General features: G+C 45.6%; 1 protein-coding gene across 1 annotated transcript; it reads right to left on the reverse strand.

The window, feature by feature from the left end:
* Window positions 1–5,756: 5,756 nt before the first annotated feature.
* On the reverse strand, window positions 5,757–6,471 carry Krtap17-1 (keratin associated protein 17-1). The gene has a single exon (NM_001421311.1). It carries the CDS (start codon window positions 6,414–6,416, stop codon window positions 6,096–6,098), a length of 321 nt encoding a protein of 106 aa, NP_001408240.1. The 5' UTR covers window positions 6,417–6,471; the 3' UTR covers window positions 5,757–6,095.
* Window positions 6,472–24,264: the final 17,793 nt, after the last annotated feature.

The following is a 24,264-nucleotide window of genomic DNA, read 5'->3' on the forward strand; positions in this document are numbered from 1 at the left end:
GTAAAGGTGACTACCACCAAGCCTGACGACCTGAGTTCGATCCTGGGACTCACACAATGGAAGACGAGAACCAACTCCTGCAAATTATCCTCTGGCACACATACATATGTCACGTCCCATACATGCCCCACATACATACAAAATAAAGACGTGTAGAAATATTAACTTTTAAAAACTTTTTATTAATTATTTTATTTATTTACATTTACGGTCTCCTCTTCACGATCCACCCACTCCATCCCCTCTCCCCTTGGCCTCTAAGAGGGTGCTCCCCCACCCACTCACGCCTCAGACCTCTAGCATCTGCATTCATTTTAGGATGAATTTATTCCCATGTCATAAGTTTTTGTTTCTTCAGTTCTCTTCTGGGATAGATTTTTCTTCTGTGCAAACTCCTCTTCTGGCTTTGGAACGTTTGTTTCTTTTCAGTAAGGATCATCTACGTAAATTTGTCGGGATATCTCAGGTGCTTTGTTGACTGGGTGTGTTCAGTGACTAAAAAAATCTACATCTAAACCCTGAAGTTTGGCATGACTCCCTGCAGTTTTAAGCATGTGCACCAAAAACTCTATTTTTGGCTACTGACGCTATTACCCAGCCCCACTGTTTGACCTGGACACATTAGCAACTCCACTGTTATATTGCCAGAAGAGCAATCTTTAAAGTGACATCTTTCAAAAACTTAGTGGCTTTACAAGTATGCATAACCTTGGTGGCCTGGGCAGTTTCATGGATATTCTTAAAGTGAACTTGGAGATTTGAATCTCTTGATTTACATAATTTTGTAGGGGTTTACTGGGTGAAGAGAGTAGTGAACCATCTTCCCGGGTCACCTCAGGCTGCTTACAAAAAGGGCAAATATTAAATCATTTGAAGATATTTCTAGGATTCATGAAGTGAAAAGAAAAAAAAGGTGGCTTTCCAGGTGGTGCCTAAGGCGCTGTGAATAAGACTTGTCTTGGCTGCTATGTGAGATTAGGTGAGAAATAAACCACAGGTTCTCAGACACCAAAGCTAGACCTTCTTGTCCAATGAAAGGCCAGTGTCTCCTGTCTTTTCAGCCTGAGTGTAGGTTAGCCTCCCTTGGAAAGTTGAGCACTGGCCATCATTCACCCCTCTCTTCATACATTAATGTGCGTAATTATTCACTCAATTTCTCTTTGGCTTGCCCATCAACTGGGACAGCACCAGGACCTCTGGGAGAGATACAAAAAGAATGACCAGCAATTTCAATCGCAACATACAGGTTAAAAGAGAGAGATGTGCACCCCCGTGAGCAGTTGTGACATTACGATGATTGTAATAAAGAGATATGCAAGCACTGTGAGGGTAATGGGGAAATATTCATACAGGATTTAGGAACGTAGGAAAGCTTTCTGAAGTCATAAATAAGATAGCTGATAGAATCCTCTAGGATGATGAAAAAGCTCGATCTGTGGAAACCAAAGACACAAGAGCAGGATACATTCCAGAAATAATTTGACAGCTAATGGCAATTGACACAGTCAAGAAGAAGAACACGGAAGACAGGAAGAGACAGTATTGGAACCAGAGCAGTCACTTAGGCACCAAGCTTTAGAAAGTCTTGAGTAAGAAGTTAGATTTAATAATGATACTTGGTGATTTAAGCAAGGAGGTGGTGGTTTTGTGATTTTATAAATCTCTGCCTATGGAAATGGGAGACAGAGGGCAAATTTAAAGGTAGAGAGACCATAATGAGACTGGCCAATTACCCAAAAGCCTGCTGGTGACAACCTGGACCTGGAAGCTCTTTGGACTAGAGCAATAGGAGATGTTTTAAGGCAGCAGAATAGTTGAGACTAGAAAGGACCACCCTTCTTTGAGATATGCTTCTCAGCTATGGGGAAGGGGTACCTTCCGACAGCTTTGTAGAGGGAACAGTGGAGAGCTCACCAACTCCCTGTCATGCATAGGTCCTCTCCTTCTGTTTCCCTTCCTCAGCCCAGCCACTGATGGAGTTGTAGTTGTTAAGGACTCCCTCAAAAGAGAATACTCATAAACTCTCTGATAAGAGCTGACAGGGAATCATCCTTTATACTGTGGTGTTATCTCCTCCAAGAACCCTCCCCCGCTAAGTGGAATGGCAGCTCTTCTAACTATGTGGCCATTCCTGCTCGACTCATCTTCAAAGCACTGCTCTCTTCTCAGCATCCTCCAGGTGCCACAGGGAAAGGACTTGGTAACCTTCAGTGCTTGCATACCTGGTACCCAGAGTCAAGGCTGATTCATAGGCAGTGTGCAATTACTATTTATCGAATGGACTAATGAGAACCTGTGCATGTAGCTAAGAAGGGCAGCCCTTGTGGGTAACTCAAAGAAATCACTACCTCCACTCATGCATCCGAGTGGCATTGGCCATGAGCAATGGATTGATCAGCTGTGCTGACTCACAGGCACTCCGTACCCGGCCACTGGTCTGTTGGTTTGTCCCATTGTCCCATCCTTGGCAGGATGCTCCTTCTGTAGCCATGAGTCTGTTCTGGCAATTAAAAAGTCTCCCTTTAGGAGACCAGTTACATCCAGAGTAAAAAATAAATGAAATAATGGAGTCTGAAGTGGGAACAGAGCAAAGTAGGATCTCATATCCTCTGAAAGAAAGACACCAATATTTCATAAGAAAACCCCAAACTGAAAGCACAATATCAAAGGGAGAGAGCACATGCATGAACGACAGAGAGTTGATGAGCAATCCATCACTTCTCCTACAAGGCTATCGGAAGGTAGGTATATTGTGCTTTCCGAAGCTATAGAAATATACACATATGTTTGAAAACAAAAAGACTGATAATATCAAGTGTTTGCAAGGGCATGGAGTAGCTAGAACCCTCAGATATGGCTAATCGGAAGACAAAATGGTAAACCACTTTGCAAAGTAATTTAATACTTTCTTACATGTTTAGACATCCAATTGCCATTTCCCCCAGAAGTATCACTCCTATGCCTTTTCCAGAATGAATGAAAACATGCTTATATGAAAACTTGTGCATGAATGTTTCCGAATGCTTAATTCACAATGATGAATAAATTATAAGCAGTACAAATATCTTTTATTTAATGGATGGATTTTTAATATCATCTATCCATACAATGGAACACTAGTCAACTTAAGGAGGGAGGAGGAGGAGAGGAGGAGGAGAACAAACTAGGGTTTGGGGAACTGACTCAGTAAAGTACTCATTATACAGGAACAAGAACCTGAGTTTGATTCCCAAGGGCCACATTTAAAAAGAAAAAAAGCTGTCATGGCAGCAAGTCCTTGGAGACCCAGTGCTAACAAAGTAGAGATGGTGAAATGCTGGAGCTCATTGGCCAGCCTGTCTGCCTACTTGATCATTGAGAGAGATCCTGACTCAAAGGGAAACAGGTGAACGGTGCCCAAGGAACACAACCAAGGCTGGCCTCTGATCTCCCCGTGTGCAGTCATACACAGGAACATGGCACACACGTTTCCACACAGAGAGGGAGAAACTTGATGCTGGCAGCAACGTGAACGAATATCAAAGCTGTTGCAGTGAATGAGAAGAATTCACACTGCATGGTTTCTTTCTTAATGAAATTCTAAACATGGCAGAGTGCCTCGGACTATAAGGAACCGATAGCAGCCAGGGGCCAGGGAGGGTTAGTGACTGAAAGAAGAAAGCAGGGAATGAGATAGGTGGTGGAGCCCTCCGCGATCTGCATGCAGCTGTGATACCACAAGGAAAGGATGTACAATACTCAGGTCTCATCAGGCTGGTAAAAACGGTAGCATTCCAATCACATAGCCATAAAATATATTGACCCATAAAAGTTTATGAAATTCTCATAAATTGAACAGTTAAAGAATGTTTAAATGAAACAGAAAAAAAATGAAAGGCATTACTGTAGGAGCCTCCCACTTGTGCTTGTGAGGGCCCTCCTGAGATACGTGTCAGTGAGAAAACCTGAGCATCCCACTGCCTCTTTCTGCTGCCCATTCTCCTATAGTTTGCTTCCTTTTAAGAATTACTGCTCTGCTTATAGTCAGGTACTGACATATAATATATATTCTTCATATATATAGTCTTTATATATTATATATTTTATATGATATATATCCTTTATATAATATATATTCTTTATATGTGCTACATGTGCTTTTTATATAATATATATCCTATATTTTATATCCTATATATAATATATCCTTTTTATATAATATATATCCTTTTTGTATAATATATATCCTTTCTTTTTTTTTTTTTTTTTTTTTTTGGAGCTGGGGACCGAACCCAGGGCCTTGCGCATGCTAGGCAAGCGCTCTACCACTGAGCCAAATCCCCAACCCCAATATATATCCTTTATATATATGTATATATATATATATCATATGCTTTGTGTATATATATATCTTTTATATAGAATATAACCTTTATATATTATTTATCATAGATTTAGATTTAGATTTCTGCTTTATATATTATTTATGATAGATAGATAGATAGATAGATAGATAGATAGATAGATAGATAGATTTAGATTTAGATTTAGATTTAGATTTAGATTTCTGGCCAAGAATAGTGGTGTATGCCTTTATCCCCAGCATTAAGGAGGCAGAGGCAGGCAGATGAGTTAATAGCCAGCCTGACCTATATATAGGGAGTTCCAGGCTACCTGGGGCTATATAGTGAGACCCGGTCATTCCTCTGTAAAAGTAAAAATAAATACTGTTCCCTTATTGCAAGAACAGACTTTACTTATTTTAACCCACATGTCACTTAAAATCATCCCTTATAAGGGATCGATTCATCCACTATTATATGAGTTTTCATTTCCCAGCCAGGCTTGTTCTGTACATGTACCCCTTTCCTTCCTCCCAGGACAGTAACCACAGCTAGGTCCAGGACAAAAACAAACAAAACAAAAAGACAAAAAATTAAAAACAACAACAACCAAAAAAAGCAAGACCAGAACATGAGACTAGAGAGAATCGGAACCACGCAAACAACCTCAGAGACTGTGCATTCACGCAGTCTGACCGCAGAAATTCCTGCCGTTCACTACCAGCCTGGGGTGGGTTTATGATGCCAGTTACATGGAAGGCTGAGGCAGGAGGATTCTAAATTTAAGGCCATCTGGGGTACTCGTGAGACCCTATCTCACAATAAAAGTAAAAGGAGGCCTGAGATTTCAGTCCTGTGCTAGGGGCCTTGCCTAGCAAGCTGTTGAAGCCCTAAATTCAATCTCTAGCATAGAAGAAGAGTCTTTGACATCCCTTTGCCTCCTCTGACTCTGCCCCAGGGTTCAGGCCAAGCATCCTAGAAGCACACTACAGAAAGCAGGCGTGCATCCTGAGCGTGAGGAAGCACAGCTAGAACCAGCACACCTTAAAGCTTTCAGAAACATGGCCCTCGGGCATCCCGGGTCCTAGAGCTAATGGAAACCACAGCAAGTGGTGACACCCAGGTCCTGTCAAAGCCTCCCTAAGTGACTCTCACACTGCACTCAACAGCATCTATCTACAATCTGTCTACAATCTGTACAACCTCCAACCCTCCATGTAGAGAATTACCTGTGTTCCTACTAAAAACACAGATCCCCAGGCTACACCCCAAAGCACCCCTTATGTTTCAGGGAGGGCTCCAGAGCCTAGTTTTAACCAATCTCCCAGGACTCTGCTACAGATCAGCAAATACTATGCTGTCCTTACGTGGATGCCAAAGTAACTCTTGCTAGTATTCCCTAGGAAGGGTTAAAGGAAGAGGCAAGAGGACAGATAGGGTAGCCAGCATGCTTGAATTTATTAAAAGGTTGACAAAGTTTCAAAGGAGCAGAAAGCTGGAGTGAACCAACAAGTCCAAACACCTCATAGCTACAAGGCATTTGACTTCATGCAAATGAAGCCAGGAACATTGAACTTGGTGACCACCTCACTGAAACGCAGCTCCTTGGCCCCTGAGTGCCTTAGACACCAGGGCGAGCTCTCCTCTCAGAAGTAACAGGAGAGGCATGTTGATGTCTTGGAGGTGAGAACGAGTCAGGAGATGAGGAGGTCTCCATCTGGAGTGGACGGAGGCTGTCCCCAACACTGTCTCAATTAGATGGGGGAAAGATCTTCATTTCGTCTCGCACACAGGTGTAGGCTGACAGCACACTGGGCCACAGCACCCGGAGCCACAGCACCCGGAGCCACAGCAGCTGCCTCCGCAGCCCCCGCAGCCTCCGCAGCCCCCGCAGCCAGATCCGCAGCAGCCAGACCCGCAGCCAGACCCGCAGCCAGACCCGCAGCAGCTAGATCCGCAGCCAGAGCCTCCGCAGCCACAGCAGGAGCCACAGCAGCCACAGCAACCACAGCAGCCCTGCTGGCAGCAACACTCCTCACAACAGTCTTGTTCCTGGGAGCAGCAATTGAGGCAGTCTCCCGGGCAGCATCCCATGGTCCCAGCCGGTCAGGTCGCAGGTCAGGAACGCGGCCGAGCTTCCCCTAAGTCTGACAGTGGCCAGCTGGACAGCAGCTTTTATATCCCCCTCACCCAGGGGTGTTGGCACGGGGTACAGGATGTTTGCTTTGTTATTATTTATGCTGGTTTCCATAAGAACGTCTCATTAGCTGGCTGTTTATTTTCCAGCCGTGAGTACCTCAACTCATAAAAAGAAGGCCCCACTCGTCCCAACTGCTATTTGTCCAGAGGGTAAAAATATACCCGGGAAAAGGCCTGTCATTAGCCAGGTTGGAGAGAGGAAGGGAAGCTGGCCAAGGAATCTGCTCTAGCTCCTCCTCTCCCACCCCTTCTCTGGTGGCAAAAGGGAGATTCCTCCGTTGGCTTTGAAGCCTGTTTGCATGGATGCTGACCCTTGAAGACTTGAAGAGTAAGAACAGATGAGGCTTCTGACTGCACAGAGGCTGCAGGGGAGGGTCTAACGCTGTGGACCCTCCCAGGCAGAATAGCATTCTCTCCCCAGGCACGTGAGCAAAGCAAATATTTGTGTCTGTGCGAGGTATGTGGATGTGAGCTGCACGTTTATTTAGGCTTGGCAGGTGAGCATCAATCACGAGTAATAACCAACTTGTGAAATGCAGATAGACTCGCCATAAAACTGCGGAAGGCTGGGGAGCCCCATTCTCTCTCAGCTGAGATGAACTGAACATTCTCACTTCTCTGTGTAGGCAGGAAGAGCTCAGGGCAGCTCCTGCTACCCACAGCCCCAGGCCTTTCTGTAATGGAAGATGGAGATGAGTAAGGGAAGGAGGGAGGAAAGAAGGAAGGGAGAGAAAGAATGAAATGAGGAAACAAAATGAGGAAGGGAGGGAAGGAGGAAGGAGGAAATGGGAAAGGGAAAAGGAAATGGAAGGAGGAAGGGGAAGGAAGGAGAAAAGGAAGGAGGAGAGATGCAGGGACAGAGAAAAAAAGAGAAATGAAGAGGGAAGGTGGGTAGGAAAGATGAAAGGAAGAGAAGACGGAAACAGTGGTGGAAGGTAGGAAGGCCGGGAAGAGGAGGGGAGAGGGGATGGGAGATAAGGGAGGAAATGGGAAGAGAAAGAGTGAAGGAAAGAAGGCAAAGAATGAGGAAGAGAGAAAGGAGAAGGAAAGAAAAGGGAGGGAAGAGGGAAACAGGAGGAGAGGGAAAGAGAGGAAGAGGAAATGGAAGGGAAGAAAAGAAGGAAGAAAGGGAGGAAGTAGGAAGGAAAGAGAAGGGGAAGGAGGAAAAGAAGTAAAGAAGGAAAATGAAGAGGAAGAAGAAAAGAAAGAAAGGGGGAGGCATGGAAAGAGACATAGAGGGAGGGAGGGAGGAAGGGAGGCATGGAGGGAGGCATAAAGGGAGGGAGGGAGGGAGGGAGAGAGGGAGGGAGAGAGGGAGGGAGGGAGGGAGAGAGGGAGGGAGGGAGAGAGGGAGGGAGAGAGGGAGGGAGAGAGGGAGGGAGGGAGGGTCTCTGAAAGCCAAAACACTCCGTTGAACTGGGAATGTTGCAGGGCTGAAGAGAGGGCTCAGCCCTTAACACTCGTTTCTCTTGCAGAGGGCCCAGCTTTAGTTCCCAGCACCCACAGGCAGCTTAAACCGTCAGCAACTCTAGCTCCAGAGTGGCCAGTGCCCTCTTTTGACCTCTGTGCGTACCAGGCGGACAAGCAGTGCACAGACATACATGCGGACCGAACACCCATACACATAAAATAAATAAATCTATAAAAATGAAAATGGGTATGTTGAATTCATGGGTGACTAGAACTGCCTTTGACGAAGCTATACATTTTGTGTGGTTGCTTCTAGGCAACCAATGTCAGTTAAAATCTCCCCCGGGGCTTCATTACTTCTCATAGGTTTTTCTTACTGAATTAAACTCCTACTTCAATTGAATGCTGAGTTTTAAGGAAAACAAACGTGGATATGACATAGAGCATCTTCCAGGATATGGCATCAGTGTGGGGTATCCCAGTGTTGCCCCAAGAAACCAAAGTCTTTGGGGAAGAGGTGAGGATGCTTGGGTTCTGAGATGGGTGACGTCTGTCTCCACTCTAAGCCTTGGGACCTTGCCATGCTCTAGGGACGATCACAGCAGCCCCAGAGCCCATGTGGCTCCACCTGAAGCCAAGGGGAGAGGAGTCCAGATGGGAATCTGGGCCAAATAGCACAGCCCCTCCCTTTCCTTTGCCTTTCTTACTGAAATGGGCTGGAAGTGAAGCGGCCTCTAAGAGAGGTTAGGCAGACTCAGGACAGGGCAGATGTGGCGCAGGAATGGGAAACACAAAACTTGGACCTTATGTGAATCCTACTGCTTTACTCAACGGGAAACCTAGGCATGAGGAATCCCTGAACCGTCATCAGCTCCGGTTACTAAAGCTACTTTCATGTCAGGATTCCCCGGAGTGGCGACTTCCAGGATGACACTGGGATCATACTAATGCCGCACCCTGGCAGACTTCTCCATCAGTGGTCCTCAACCTCCCTAATGCTGTGACCCCTCAATACAATTCTTCATGTTATAGTGACCGCCCCCTCAACCATATAATTACTTCTGGAGCTACGTCACAACTTAAATTTTGCTAAGGTTGTGAATCATTTAAATATATAACGTGCAAACTGTCTGATATGCCACCCCTGTAGCAGAGGTCACAATCCATGGGTTGGAAATGACTGCTCTCTATCTTACCCTCTTTTCCCTTGAAACCAAGCATTCAGTTAAGTTAGGTGTTATATGGCACGGATCATCTCCAAATGCATCCCTGTCTTACATTAAGTCAAAACCTGTGGGGCTGGGGATTTAGCTCAGTGGTAGAGCGCTTACCTAGGAAGCACAAGGCCCTGGGTTCGGTCCCCAGCTCCGAAAAAAAGAACCAAAAAAAAAAAAAACTGAGTGGTTCTGAAGTTGTAAGCTTGAAAGTTCTAAGTTGGGTTAGACCATCAAATTTTAGCTACAAAACACTGACATAATTTAACACTGCTTAGACCGCACATACAACCCGAAAGTGGTCGTACTCTTTTGGAAGATGATACGTGTCCACAGGGACACATTAATGATAGATTGGAGTCATCGCTAGCTGTTCTGTTTTCTGGTTAAGTGTCCATGCCACAGTACCCCCCACCCCGAGGCTGGCACTTGGGAGAGGAACATAATGAAGCAATGACCACTCTGGCAAACACATCCTTCTATTCTGTTGGTTTGGGGACAGGCAATGCATTCTCAGTCTTAACTACAATGTGGATGAGGTTGAAGTGTGTTCCCTCAGACTGTGGTGGGAGCTTGGCCCTCACTGCAGCAATGTGAGGCACTGAACAATCTTTAAGAGGTGAGACTTAGTAAGTCGCTGAAATGCTGCCCACCGGAAGGGAATGCTGGGCTCCAGAGTGATTCTTCTCAGAGCCGGGTCTTATAAAAGCCGGAACCTGGCTTCAGTTGCCTTCTAATATCCCATTTGGAACAGAGCTAGCTTGCTCTCTCTCTGTCTCTCTCTCTCTCTCTCTCTCTCTCTCTCTCTCTCTCTGTCTCTCTCTGTCTCTCTCTGTCTCTGTCTCTCTCTGTCTCTCTCTCTCTGTCTCTCTGCCTCTCTGTCTATCTCCATCTCTCTGTCTCTCTGTCTGTCTCTGTATGTCTCTGTCTCTGTCTCTCTATCTGTCTGTCTGTCTGTCTCTCTCTCTGCCTCTCTCTGTCTCTCTCTGTCTCTCTCTGTCTCTCTCTGTCTCTCTCTCTGTCTCTCTCTGTCTCTGTCTCTCTGCCTCTCTCTCTCTCTGTCTCTCTCTCTGTCTCTCTCTGTCTCTCTCTGTCTCTCTCTCTGTCTCTCTCTGTCTCTGTCTCTCTGCCTCTCTCTCTCTCTGTCTCTCTCTCTGTCTCTCTCTGTCTCTCTCTGTCTCTGTCTCTGTCTCTCTATCTGTCTCTGTCTGTCTCTCTGTCTCTCTCTGCCTCTCTCTGTCTCTCTGTCTCTGTCTCTCTGTCTCTGTGTCTCTCTCTGACTGTCTGTCTCTCTGTCTCTCTCTGTCTCTCTCTGTCTCTCTCTGTCTCTCTCTGTCTCTCTCTGTGTCTCTCTCTCTCTCTCTCTCATCTGGTACTGTATCCTTCCTTTTCCCCTCTCTCTCTCATTTTTCTCACTCTCATGTACCGATGTTGACAATCTGCCATTGAACATCCTGAACTGTGAGTTAAATAAACTTCTTTTGTAGATGTATACTCAGTTAATATTCAGTATTTTTAAAATACAAAAAAAGAGAAAGAATTCAATGACTTGAATTCAAAGAATTGAATGAATTCAGTCCTCTCTGTCTTCCTTGTGCCATCATTTAGTGTGTTCTTGCCTCCCAGCCAAACCCCCTCTGTGCTCCTACCTCCTCAACCGTTAGCTGGACACTATGATAATAATGACAAGCCCCTCAGAATGGCTGTGATGAAATGCGTGCGTGCATGTAACAGATCTCCAGACCTTAGCACACCTGACACCATGTTGGAAGTACCATTCAGACCTTAGAATCCTGCACGTAGGCAACCATGTCTGCCAAAATCAGAACAAAGACCTAATCCAGTAAGATCTATAGTTCTGGGAAAGTTTCTAAACAATTAACTTTGCTTTTTGGCTTCTGTAGCTCTGCTTCTAACGGATCTTGCTAACTGAGGTGTGTCGAGCCAGGATGTGGCTTTGTGCTTAAACGCCCACCCCGAGAAAGATTTAGAACTGCTCTGGGGTCCTGAATATCCAGTGTAGTTGCTGACCAGCTAATAAACACTTCCTAATGGATTGAACCATATCTAAGTGGTCTACCCTGGTGGGTATGTCACAACATACATGCAGATAGAACATACATGCAGGGAACAACGGCCAGTCACATGCACTTAGAGAAGCATCTGCTATTGCAAATATCCAGTAGAGTGTGTACATGCGTGCATGTGTGTGTGTGTGTGTGTGTGTGTTCATAAAATGCATAAGGATAGTAATTTCAACTAGAAACCCAGATGAAAGAGGAATAGAAACTTCGGAATGGGATGAGTAATGTCTACTACCCTCTACAACACAATGGGGAAGAAGGAAGTCCTTGCAGCCTCAATGGTCAGCATGGAGCACACTCCCTTCAGTCTGCTGCCTTTTCCAAGACTTGCATAGTGGCAGCCAAGCCACTGTACTCCGTTACCCATCCCCCACAAAATATCTCGGGATAGGGAACGTGGGGAGTTAGGGAGAAGTGATAGGGATGAGCTTTGGCCTGGGTAGCATTAGGACTGACAAATGTCCAAGAATATCCAAGAAAACTAAGCAACAGAAGCCCCTTAGAGAAAAGGGGAGAACAGGTCTAGAGTGGATGTGGGCAGAACTGGATGAGTATTCCCCTATGAACCATAGGTGTCTGGGAACCTGAGCCCCTCGAACCTCACCTAGATAAGGAGTAACCCCAGGTCTCTGTGACTCCATCACTTCCAGGTGAGGACAAGATGGGCTGGACACCTATGAAGAGGGCCAGGAGGGTTCCATTCTCTCTGATCTTCCTGCACCCCAAAGAAAGCTGTCTGATCTAATTCAGAGACTACATAGAGCCAAGTGCAGTGAGCCCCACCTGTTGACAGAGACACAGACTGACTCGGAAAATGATCCCCTTCACCAGTTACACCTGCTACTGAAAAGGGGAACATCTCCAAACGATATAGACCTTAGGCTTCTTTAAGCTCTAGAGAGGCAGAGTGGTTCCAACCCAAGAGCCCAGAGGTCTGTTAAGGGAATGGAAACTCAGCAGACACAGGATGACTCTTAAGGCAACTGGAACCTCTTTCAGGAGACAGACATATGAGTGTGGGCTATGCCATGAGTGTAGAAGGTGGTGAGAAGCTCATTTCCCTCCCAGGGCAGAGGCCCTGTGTCACTTGTCACTGTGTAGTAGAAGGGTTGAGGACATAACCAAGTAGCTGGCTAAGAGCCTAAGGCAGAGGAGCTGAGCTTCTCTAGTGAGAGAGCAGGTCAAGAGCCAGGCGTGGCCACGCCATCCTCATTCAGAAAGACTGCCAGAGGCACTCCTCCTTCTTTTCCTGCTTCTGCTTTGTCCCTAGATGTCCTCTCTGGAGCTGTGGTTTTCCAAGTCTCCCCATTCTCCCAGTCACCGCTTTCCTTTGATAGACCCAGATGTTGTCTAACTGTTCAGTCTAGTGATCCCTGCCAGCCCCTCTTCCTTGCTTTTTCTTTCCATGTCAGGAGCGCAAGGCTCGGCAGAACTTCAGGATTTAGTCCTCTAGTCTCTTTTCTACCTGCCTGGTAGAAATGTCAGTAGCCACAGAGACATGGATTAGGCTGCTGGGCTCCAGCTCCAGGCCCTGCATAGTACCTGCTTGGCTGTGGTAGAAAACAGGCTCCATTTTAGCAGCAGCAAGAGCCAACCTCAGGAAAACCTCCCTGCACTTCCCTTTAGAGACCTACGCACACTGTCCTTAGTGCTGATACCCCAGCCCTGACGATAACTCATAGGCCATTTCATCACCAGGTACATGAAGAAGTTTTTCATAGGGTTATATTATAACAGTAGTCTGCATTAACCAGTTCCTCCCTGAAAGGCATTTAGGTCACTCCTACGCACTCTAGCCACGTTGTGGAGAATAACTGTAGTTTAAACCAGTTGACACATGTCTCGATATCTCCCCGCTGTAAGCTCTTTGGAATCACTGGGTCAATGAGTTCTTGTGTTTGTAACTTTCATGAATGTTGTCATCTCACTCTTTATAAAGGTACCAAATTACACCCCTTCGGCCCTGTCTCATTCCCTTCATGCTTCGCCTACAAGATGACTGTCAAGGAATGTGGCCTTGCCCATCGGATGCAGGGAAGATAGAAAGGTTAATTTGCCTCTCTATTGTGTGCATCTCTTAGATTAGCATTTAATGCCAGCTGAGCTCCCTCTCTGGTGAATTATCTTTTCATCCCAAACCATGGCCCATCTTTCTGTTGAGTTGTTGCTATTCTTTGGTGGAAATAGTTTGCACGACAGAAAATAAGTATTTCATTTCTATTTACTTGTATCTATGGTTTTATTTTTTTTAATCTTATACGGTTTATTATATATAAAACACTTGCAAGTAAAATCAACATCATGTAACAAAATTAGCCAAACCCGATATCTTTATATCCCACTGAGCTTCCGTACAGCTATATGAGGCACTTTAAATCAGTAGAACATTTTCACTAACTAATATATTCTTGTTATGGTATTTTTCAAAAGATTTACTTATTTTATTTATGAGTGCACTGTAGCTCTCTTCAGATGCACCAGAAGAGGGCGTCAGATCCCATTACAGATGGTTATGAGCCACTATGTGGTTGCTGGGAATTGAACTCAGGACCTCCGGAAGAGCAGTTGGTGCTCTTAACCACTGAGTGGTCTCTCTAGTCCTTTTTATGTTATTTTTTAAATGGGTTTTTTCATACAATATATTCTGATTTCCCCAGATCCTCTCCACTTCCCCACCCACCCGAACTCATACCCTTTCTCTCATTAGAATAAAAACAGGTATCAATAATGATGATGGTGATGATATAATAATATAAACAATAAGATAAGATGAAAACAAGCCAGAATAAGACAAAACAAGCAAATAGTAAAGTAAAAAGAGCCCCCCACTCCCAGCACAAGAAGCACAGACTCTGAGACACACATTTGGGGAGGAGGGGGCTTCTTCAGCTTTTGTTTTTGCATGTAAACCACTGGGCGAGTCTTGATGGTGTGGGCACCCTAGAGATCACACTGGAGTTCTGAGGGCTCCAGACACTGGCTGGGAAGTCAGGTGACAGAAACAATGTTTCTGACCAATCACATGATTACAAAGCTGGGGTCTCCAGCAGGGCTCCAGGTGGTCAGGGGTGGACATCTAAGGTAGCAGTGACATGGGAGGGGCCAGCCTTGAGCCGCCTGGATGACATCGGGGACAGAGGATATCTGGTCCATGCCTTATTTAGCCAGCAGGTTTCTGAAGGACCTGTCAGCAAACTTGTCTCTGCTGCCCAGCTCCTCCTCGATTCTAAGGATCTGACTGTACTTAGCCAGGCGCTCAGATCGGCAGGAGGCACCAGTCTTGATCTGCCCAGTGCAGAGCCCCACCACCAGGTTGGCGGTGAAAGTGTCCTCAGTCTCCCCAGATCAATGGGACACCATGACACCCCAGCCATTGGTCTGGGCCAGCTTACATGCCTGCAGAGACTCAGTCACAGAGCCAATCTGTTTACTTTGAGCAGGAGGCAGTTGCAGGAATTCTCGCCTGCAGCCTTGGCAATCCGCTTAGGGTTGGTCACTGTGAGGTCATCCCCCACCACCTGGATGCCTGCAGTAGCTGTGAACTTCTGCCAGGCATCCTAGTTGTCCTGGTCTAAGGGATCTTCAATGGACACCAGTGGGTAGTCCTTGACCAAGGACTTGTACAGGTCGGCCAGCTGGTCGGCTGTGATGTACCAGCTGGCGTCATCTGGAGACTTGAAGTCCAGGTCATACTTGCCAGCCCTGTAGAACTCGGAGACTGTAGACTGCTTCCTGCTGATTATGGGCATGAAGTTCCTAGGGACAAGCCCATTCTTCATCTCCACGATATCCTCTACTAGCAAACCAGCAAACCAGCAACAGCTGCAAACGAACCAACAGCAGCAGGGAGAGCAGCAGTGGGGCTCTGGCATTTACGCATTCTCTCTCCAGTCCCCAGAATTTGAAGCATAAGCTAACTTCAGATGGCAGGATCATGTCCCTGCCAGAGCATGAGACAAAACATAGTCAGCTGCTGTGGACAATCTGAAGCAGTCCCATATCCCACACCTGGGATTAAAACAAAAACATATTCACATAGCATAACCGGGTTTTTAAGGAAACCAAACTTCTCACTATAGGAAAACCCATAAAAAAACAAATCCAAAAAAATCAAAAAACATAATATATATGAGCAAAAGTTATATAAGAAAATGTAAAGAAAGCCTCTAAAATCACCATTTTGCTTATTTCATGTTGTCCATCTACTGCTGGGCATGGGACCTGCCCTTGGGTGTGATTTGTCTATGCAGGGAGACTCCCCTGGAGAAACTGAACTTCCCTTGCAAGCTGTTATCAACTGGGGATGGGGGACTGTTAGGGATGGGGCCTTGTGTCCACCTCTTCTCTCAACACTGGGACCCGTCTGGTTTAGTCGTGCACAGGTCTTGTGCATGCTTCCATGGTCTCTGTGTGTTCAAATGTGTCTCAGTCCTGTTGTGTCTAGAAGGTCTCTTGAATCCCCACTGACTCTTACAATCTTTCCACCTTTCATTCCTCAGACTTCCCTGAACCCTGGGGAAAGGGATTTGATGGAGACATCCCATTCAGGACTGAGCGTTCCAAGGCCTCTCTACCTCTGCACATTGTGCAGCTATAAGTCTCTGTATTTGGTGATGTGTGCCTGCAGGATGTACTGACGGAGGCAAAAGAAGAAAGATCCAGAGTTTGAGGCTAGCTTGGCTCATTTTTTTCACTGTCACCGAGACAAAATGGCAGGCTACAAAGTGGGGGAGGGGTGACACTGTATTAAAGAACTATTTTCCCAGGTTGCCCCATCACGTTATTTTTATTATAATTTTAAATGTCTATGCATGTGGTTGTGAGTGTCTGTCTGTCTCTGTTTCTCTGTCTCTGTTTCTCTGTCTCTGTCTCTCTGTGTCTCTCTGTCTCTGTCTCTGTCTCTCTCTCTCTGTGCGTGCGTGTGTGTGTGTGTGTGTGTGTGTGTGTGTGTGTGTGTGTGTAGGTCAGAAGACAGCTCTCAAGAGTTGAATCTCTCCTTCCACCTTGTGGAGCCTGGGAGTGGTAGAATTCAGTCCACCAGGCTTGGTAGCAGGTGCCTTGAACTCTTAAACCTTCTGTCTCCCCTTCCCAAATGTTGTGATTACAGGCATCTTCCACTGGGACCTGCTCACCTGTATTTCTTCAAGTCTTGGAATCCTGAGGCTAGAGAGATGTCTCAGCAGTTAAGAGCACAGGCTGTTCTTCGGTGGGACCAGAGTTTGATTCCCAGCGCCCACATGGCAGCTCACAACTTTATGTAACTCCGGTTCCAAGCGGTTTAGTGGCATCTTCTGGCCTCTGAGGACATCAAGTATGCGTGTGGTACACAAACATACATGCCCACCCATACACGTAAAATACAAATAAATCTTTTTAGAAACCTTATTGTATGTCTAGTAGGTCGATTGAGAAATTCCATGTTTATTTATAACTAACCATTATTTTCCACAACTGATATCAGAGAGACAGAGACAGAGACAGAGACAGACAGAGACAGACAGAGACAGACAGAGACAGACAGAGAGACAGAAAGACAGAGAGAGAAACAGAGAGACAGAGACAGAGAGAGACAAAGACAGACAGACAGAGACAGAGAGAGGGGAGAGAGAACTTCCCTTAGTAAACTACCTATTTCTTCCAATTTTTCTACTAAACTATTCATCTTTCCTGACTAATTTATAGGAACCTGTTTTATAGGAAGTATGTTCCATTTTTCATTATGTCAAATATGTTTCAAAATTTGCCTCAGAGCATCATTTAATTGTGTCTGTGGTGTCTTTAAGTACAGTTTTTTTTTTGTCAACAAATATATCTTTCCTTCCTTGTCCTGTTAAGTTTTGGAAACCATTCTCCATATCACAATCAGATGCGAGCCACTTTATTTATTTCTAGTTCTTCCAGTTCCACTTTTATATTTAGCCATGCTAATACTATGAATTTATTCTGGCGTGTGGCAGACACCACGGTTTTCCTTTTCGAAGAAATTCATACTTAAATAAAATGAGTAAACCTAATTTTAGAAACCATTTTTAAGGTAAGTGTGCTCACGGCCAGCCTTCATCAGCGAATCCTCTTTTTCCAGAGAACAACGCATGTAGAGACCCACGGCTGCACTGGATGCCGGGGCTAAGTAACAGTTGACTGCTGTGCCTTCAGAAACGCACCTGCATCTTCCCTGCTAACACTCAAGGAGATCGTTGTAGAAGGGGGTGGGGAAGACGTCATAGCAGAAGGCAAGGAGAAGGTGTGCAAACTGTCATCCTCTGGGCAACACACAGCATAGAGTAATTGCGACCACATGTTGCAGCAGGTCAGGCGTCCGCAAAACATGAGATCAGGGGCTGGAGAGATGGCTCAGCGGTTGACAGCGTTTGTTGCTTTGACAAAGGACCCAGCTTCGGTTCCGATCATCCACTTCAGTAACTCCAGTTCCAGGAGATCTGACACCCTTGTCTGACCTCCGCGGACACCAGGCCTGCAAAGTGGTGCATAGACATATACACAGGCAAAACACTCATGCATGTAAAATGAAATAACTTTTTTGAATAAAATAAAGAAGAAGATTGTCAGCGGTCAAGCATGGAAGAGAAGGGGGGTCAAGGACTCCCTCTCTCGCTACTGAGCCATTGCCACTGACAGATGAAGTGCAGGAGTCATAGCCACTGGTGACCCCCCCCAACACAAGCACACACACACACACACACACACACACACACACACACCCATATACATAAAATACAAGATAAGATAAGAGGGTATATGAGAATTATCATAATACACACACGTGTTTGAAATTGTCAAAGGACAACTTTTTTGGTTTAAAAATAGAGTAAGCATGCCCTCTATTCTGGCGGCCTCTAGTGTTCATCTACTGACATTGCATGCACAGCATCATGGTCCCGACTGCACTGGGCAATTATAGGTAGGATTTGCCTCTGTAAGGTGTGTGTGTGTGTGTGTGTGTGTGTGTGTGTGTGTGTGTGTGTGTGTGTGTGTGTGTGTCTGTGTGTGTGTCTGTGTGTGTGTCTGTGTGTGTCTGTGTGTATCTGTGTGTGTCTGTGTGTGTCTGTGTGTGTCTGTGTGTGTGTCTGTGTGTGTCTGTGTGTGTGTCTGTGTGTCTGTGTCTGTGTGTGTGTGTGTGTGTGTCTGTGTCTGTGTCTGTGTCTGTGTGTCTGTGTGTCTGTGTGTCTGTGTTTGTGTGTGTCTGTGTGTGTGTCTGTGTGTGTGTGTGTGTGTGTCTGTGTGTGTGTGTATCTGTGTGTGTGTGTGTGTGTGTGTGTGTGTGTTGTTCAAGCTTTACAATAAGCTTGGACTGGAACCCATATCTGCCTGCTCCTCCTTCACTACATACTTCCCCTAACTACAGAAACTGTCTCTCTGTCTCAAAGAAGGCCTCACTATCAGAATATCCTTTTTTCTTTTGGTTCTTTTTTTTTCTGAGCTGGGGACCAAACCCAGGGCCTTGAGCTTCCTAGGCAAGTGCTCTATCACTGAGCTAAATCCCCAACCCCTATCAGAATATCCTTAAGTAATGCTTAGACTTGACGCACATACACACATGCACAGGGCTGTTTTAGTCACCAATTGACAGTGGTTAGTGTATATAGCACATTCAATAGGTTTCTGCTAAATGAAATCATCATTAAATGGGAGTTGTTTTGTCTGATGGCCGTAGAGTGGAAGGTATCAGCTAGAAGACTCCCTCACCAGTCAGCGCTCGTTTAATGTTGGATCAGGAGTGGTGCTTTGCTATAAAATATTTTGTGCCAATAGAAATGTTCTGCTAATGGGGCGAGTGTGTGTGTGTGTGTGTGTGTGTGTGTGTGTGTGTGTGTGTGTAAGTACACCACTAAATGTACTTTCTAAGATTTTCTAAAGAAAACTTTCTATAACGCACTCTGCAGGACAGTAGACCCCAGCTGCCTGTGTCCACTGGACACTTGAAATGCATCTCGTGGTGGAGAAACTGAATTTTTATCTTCTTCTAGAGGTAACACATTTATATTGAATGACCACCCACATGCACGCGGAGCTGGTAGCAAAGGCAAACATTATTTCAGATAGATGGTAAGCGGGGATGTTTGAAATAACCCCCGTGCTACAAACAACTAAATGTGCTATTTGTTTCTAAGTCTAAATCGTTTTAAAAGCATCGGGGAACAGGCAACCTAGTGTGTGTACTGAGCAGTTGTCAGGAGAAGAGAAGTGCTCAGAAAGCCGAACTGAACATGGAGACGGCCTCTCCCCTGGGGCGTTTTCAGAACTTGGAAAACTTGAATTTCAACCTTTCTGACCTCTCAGGGAGGTAGAAACCACAAAGTCTTAAAATTGCCCTAAGCGGAAACACCTCTGTGACCATGAAGCTAGGTCTGCAAAGAACCACAGCCTTGCAGAATGATGGACTGGAAATAGGCTCCACCCACCAACGCCTACACCGAAGGACCGGAGGAAAGCTGTCTAACCCCATTGCCTGCATGGTCCACAAAGTTCCCTGACTGTTCAGAGGACCCAGCTGGTGGTATCCGAATGTCCTGGCAAAAATGAACGCTCATCCTTTTGGAGAGACACAGCACTATCTGCTTCAGCAAACGCCACAAATAACAGCCCCAGAGGAAGCACATAGAGCGGCCGTTAACTCAACTATTCCTGTCTGTCTGTTCTCTCAGGCTTTCCAAAGCGTGACAGGAATGTGCTCAAGTTCTGCTTGCTTTGGAACTAGGTCTGACCAAGAGACCTTCTTCAGCTAACAATGTAAATAGCAGTGAGGAGGGTTAATTTCCAGACCAAAGCTTCAGGCGGCAATGCACCTTTCTCCTCCCATTGTGTAGCTAGTATGTGGAAGGTCACATAGAGTTGGAGCCACAGCCAGCCTGAGTTTCTCCAACTAGATTTTAAAATGAAAAACATTGAGAGAACTAGAGGTATGGCTCAGTGGTTAAGAGCTCTGGCTGTTTTCCCAGAGGACCTGGGTTCCATTTTCAGCACCTACATAGCTGCTCAAAATCCATTTGAAACTCTAGTGGGGGGTGGCGGGGAGTGCGCGGGACGGGCGGGGTGGTGGTGTCCATCACCCTCTGGTGGCCTCCACGGGTACTGCACACACCTGTTGCCATTGCCTGCACATAGGCAAAACATACGCAGAAAATAAAAACAGATACATTTTAAAGAACGTTGAGGAGTTTCCTGACTTTCATACACATTTTTATTTCAATTTTCGCTTGTCATTAACATTATTAATAGATAAATGAATCCTATGTACATACATGCATGCATGCATACATACATAGCGTTGTAGTTTTATAAATGAATATACAAATCCAAGCTTTTTGGCTTTGGTTTTGGTTTGGTTTGTTTTACGTCTTGTTAGATCCATGAGCAGATAGTTTTCAATGTTTAATGGAGTGTACAGTTCACATAAGATTGCTTATTATCAGTTAATTCAGCAGAGTGCTCACTAAACAAGAAGATAGCCTTGATCACACCCTGGTTCTCTCTGTTAGAATCTAAACCTTTCTTTAATGCACAGCTCATGAGCTATTGTTGCATTCGGCCAACTCTAGTTCAAATGCCCCTCGAGCCTTACATCTAGCCACAGAAACCCCATCCTGGAGAAGCTCGGTAGGGACAAGCATGAAGGGATGAAGCCGGGAGGAGCCATGAGCCACACAAGCTCCTGCCTCTTCCCTTAATCATTTGATGAACTGGAGACAGGGGCACTGGCACAAACCCAGTCATTTTGTGGCCAAATCACTTAAGTTCTTAATTTCTCCTTTGCGGCAAGCTTCGTTCAAAAGACCTCTGCAACTCTGTTCTTGTCACTGAAGTGCTTTCAAAAGCAAGTTCCGTGCCTAATCCTGTCCGCGGTTGTTATCACGGCAAAGCCGTTCCTCCTTCAAACAATACAGTGCCAAGATGAAAAGGAGACGGTTGTTAACATGGGAAAGCCATTCCTCCTTCAAAGAGCACAGTGCCAAGGTGAAAAGGAGGAGGGAGTGTCCCACAGGCTGTGAGTACAGCTCTGAGAGATGTGAGTGGAAAGAAAGAGGAAGATGGCAGTGGTAGCATTGGTAAAGTAAAACAGCAATTTACAAATTTCCAAGACAAAGGACAACTTTCTTCTCCTTGTGCTTCCTGCTTTTCCACCTTCTCTTCCCCCTCCCTTCCTCCCACTCACCCCCCAACTCCTTCCCCTCTTCCTCCCTGTCATCCTCCTTCCTTCTCTTCCTTCCCCTCCTCTCTCTCTTCCTCCTTCCCCCTCTATTTTCCCTTCTTTTCTTTCCTCTCACACCAGCCACAGAGCAGAATCTCAAACTGATTTCCATGCACAGGAATCAAACAGACGTAAGGTCTCCTTCCTTTCTGATTTTGGTTTTGTTTTGTTTTCTGATGGCTTGTGTCTTTTTTTTTTTTTTTTTTTTTTTTGGCTTTTGTTTTGTTTCATTTTCTGAGACAGGATCTCACAAAAACCCCTGCTGACCTCAAACTCCATAGGGGAAGAAGACCTTGAACTTCTGATCCTCCTGCCCTCACTTTTCTGAGTGCTGGGTTTGCAGTAAAGACTACCAAGCCTATCCTTTGCCGTGCTTAGATCGAGCTTCCGGCGGCGGCCTGCTAAAAAGGCATCCTACACTCTGAACTACATCCCTACCCCAGTCACTGTTTAAAAAAATCCTTCTCTTGCATCCAAACGCTGACTGAAACTCAGTGCATCTTATTGCCAGGATTCTGAATACGTACTCAACTGATCCCCAAACCAAGGAATCTCTCGACTACCACCTGTCCACCACCCATGTCTCTGGAGATGAGCCGCCTTGGGGTTACTGCTAATTAGACATGGAGTGTGGCCAAGAGCAGCCTTGATGCTTTCTTGTTTATCATCTCCCTCGCCCCCATAGAACACCTTTCTCAGAAGGATTTCACTCTGAGTAGAGATGCTCTACTCCTTGCCACATGGCCTGCGGGAGCCACTCCCAATGGGACCTCTGCCTTCTCTGGACGTTTAGCCACAGACCACACACATCTCTCCTTCCCTGGCACCATTGTTCACTTATCACATTCTTTCTTTTTCCTTATTCTTTTGTTCATGTGTTTGTGCAAGCACGCGTATGTGTGTTCACATGGGCGTACCCGTGCACATGGGTTGTGTGCAAGCATGTGAAGGATCAAGGTTGATGTCTCAGGAGTCTTCTGGTACCACGTTTCCGCTTTATTCTTTGGAGGAAGGGCCTCTTGATCAACCCCACATCTCACCAGCATACAACTCATCTCACTAGAGAGCTTGCTCTGGAGATGCGATCCCCATCTTCCTGGTGCCAGAGTTATAGGTAGGCGGCCATGCCTACTCAGCCTTTAGGGGGGTTCTGAAGATCCAAATTCCTATCCTATTGCTTTTGAGGTGAGCATTTTAACCACTGAGCATCTACCCAGCCCACTGAGCTATCTTCCCAGCCTTTCACATCTTTCCCTACTATCTGCAGCCAGCCACACCCTACAACCAACCAACAATGTATCCAATATGGAAAGATAGGAAAATGAGACACAAATATGCAACATTTTTACCAGGCCTTCGGTGATAAACTTAACTGTTGCATTCTTGAATGAAGAACAGGCATAGGATTATTTTCAGCTATCATGAGTGAAAAAAAATTACCTTGACATTGACACTGATAGACCCGTACTCTGTTTCTGTTCTCTTAGGATGATTCTGATGATCATCATTGGTGACAATACCATATGTGCTGATCATAGAAATGTCCTCCGAACACCACACACACACACACACACACACACACACACACACACACACACACACAGTGGGGAGGATAAAGATAGAAGAGGAAAAATTAAACAGTAAGGTGGGGTTTTTTATTATTCTTTCTTTCTATAACTCAAGAATTGAGGCTCAGAGAGGCAATATAATACACTAGGAACCAAGACAGTTATAATTAAAGACTGAAAGGAAAACATCATTTTTAAACCCCAAATCTGGGAGAGGGAAGCTTACATTTTTATCACCTTTTAGTCACTTTTTAATTTTCAAATATCTACATTCCTATCTGTCACGCCCTAAACCTTTAATAGCAGCATATGGAGGCCACCACCAACCTTCCTGGTCCTTCGTGTGAAGCCATTTGCATCCACACTGAATGCTCCAACCATGGTGAGGCACAAGTCTTAATTTCTTATGGACATGTCTGTGAGGACCCCATAAGGCCCTTTAGCCTTTACATTTCAGACAGATGACTATCCTTGTATGTTTTAAAAAACCAGGAGAGATTGATACCTCCGCCCATACGCCCGCCGTGGGCTCCTACGAACCAGGTGAGCCTTGCCCATCTGCCTGGCTGGCCCATGACATTGTCAAGGTGTTAGTGTGAGTTTCGTAATGACCAGGGGCACGATACATCTTGATCCTATCTTCTGGTAGTTGGAGCAATTCATGTGATTTCTGGTACCCTTATCTTACTCTCCTCTCACGGATGGAAATGTGAGCAGTTGTTCACGTCAGTGATTCCTTTTCAGATCAAAACAACTTGACTTGTAGCTGTCATCACCACCTCAGAGACTTCAATCTGAATGTTCTGGGAACCTGTCTCCTACTCAACCACCAAAACAGCCTTTAATGGTGATACCACTTAATCCAGCCTTAGACTCTCCTGGAGTGCTTCTCGTACTTGAAATAAAATCAGGGGGCTGAGGACAGTTGTGTCTGTCATGTGCTTGCTGGTTTGCATTGGAATCCCTAAGACCCACATACAAAGCCAGATGCAGTGGAGCCTGCAAACCCAGCACTGGGAGATGGGGGAGGCAGGAGGATCCCGGGACTTGCAGGCCCACGAGTCTAGTCAACTGGTGAGCCCTACGTTCACTGGCAGACACTGTCTCAAGTAACATGGACAGTGACAGAGGAAGGTGTCTAGTGTCAACTTCTGGCTTCCTTACATGCACACACACACACATACACACCACATACCACACATATCACGTACACATAACACATAACACACACACACACACACACACGAGTAAATAAAT

The sequence above is a fragment of the Rattus norvegicus genome, chromosome 10 (genome assembly GCF_021556685.1).
Source record: "Rattus norvegicus strain SHRSP/BbbUtx chromosome 10, alternate assembly SHRSP_T2T, whole genome shotgun sequence".
Classification (NCBI taxonomy): Eukaryota; Metazoa; Chordata; class Mammalia; order Rodentia; family Muridae; genus Rattus; species Rattus norvegicus.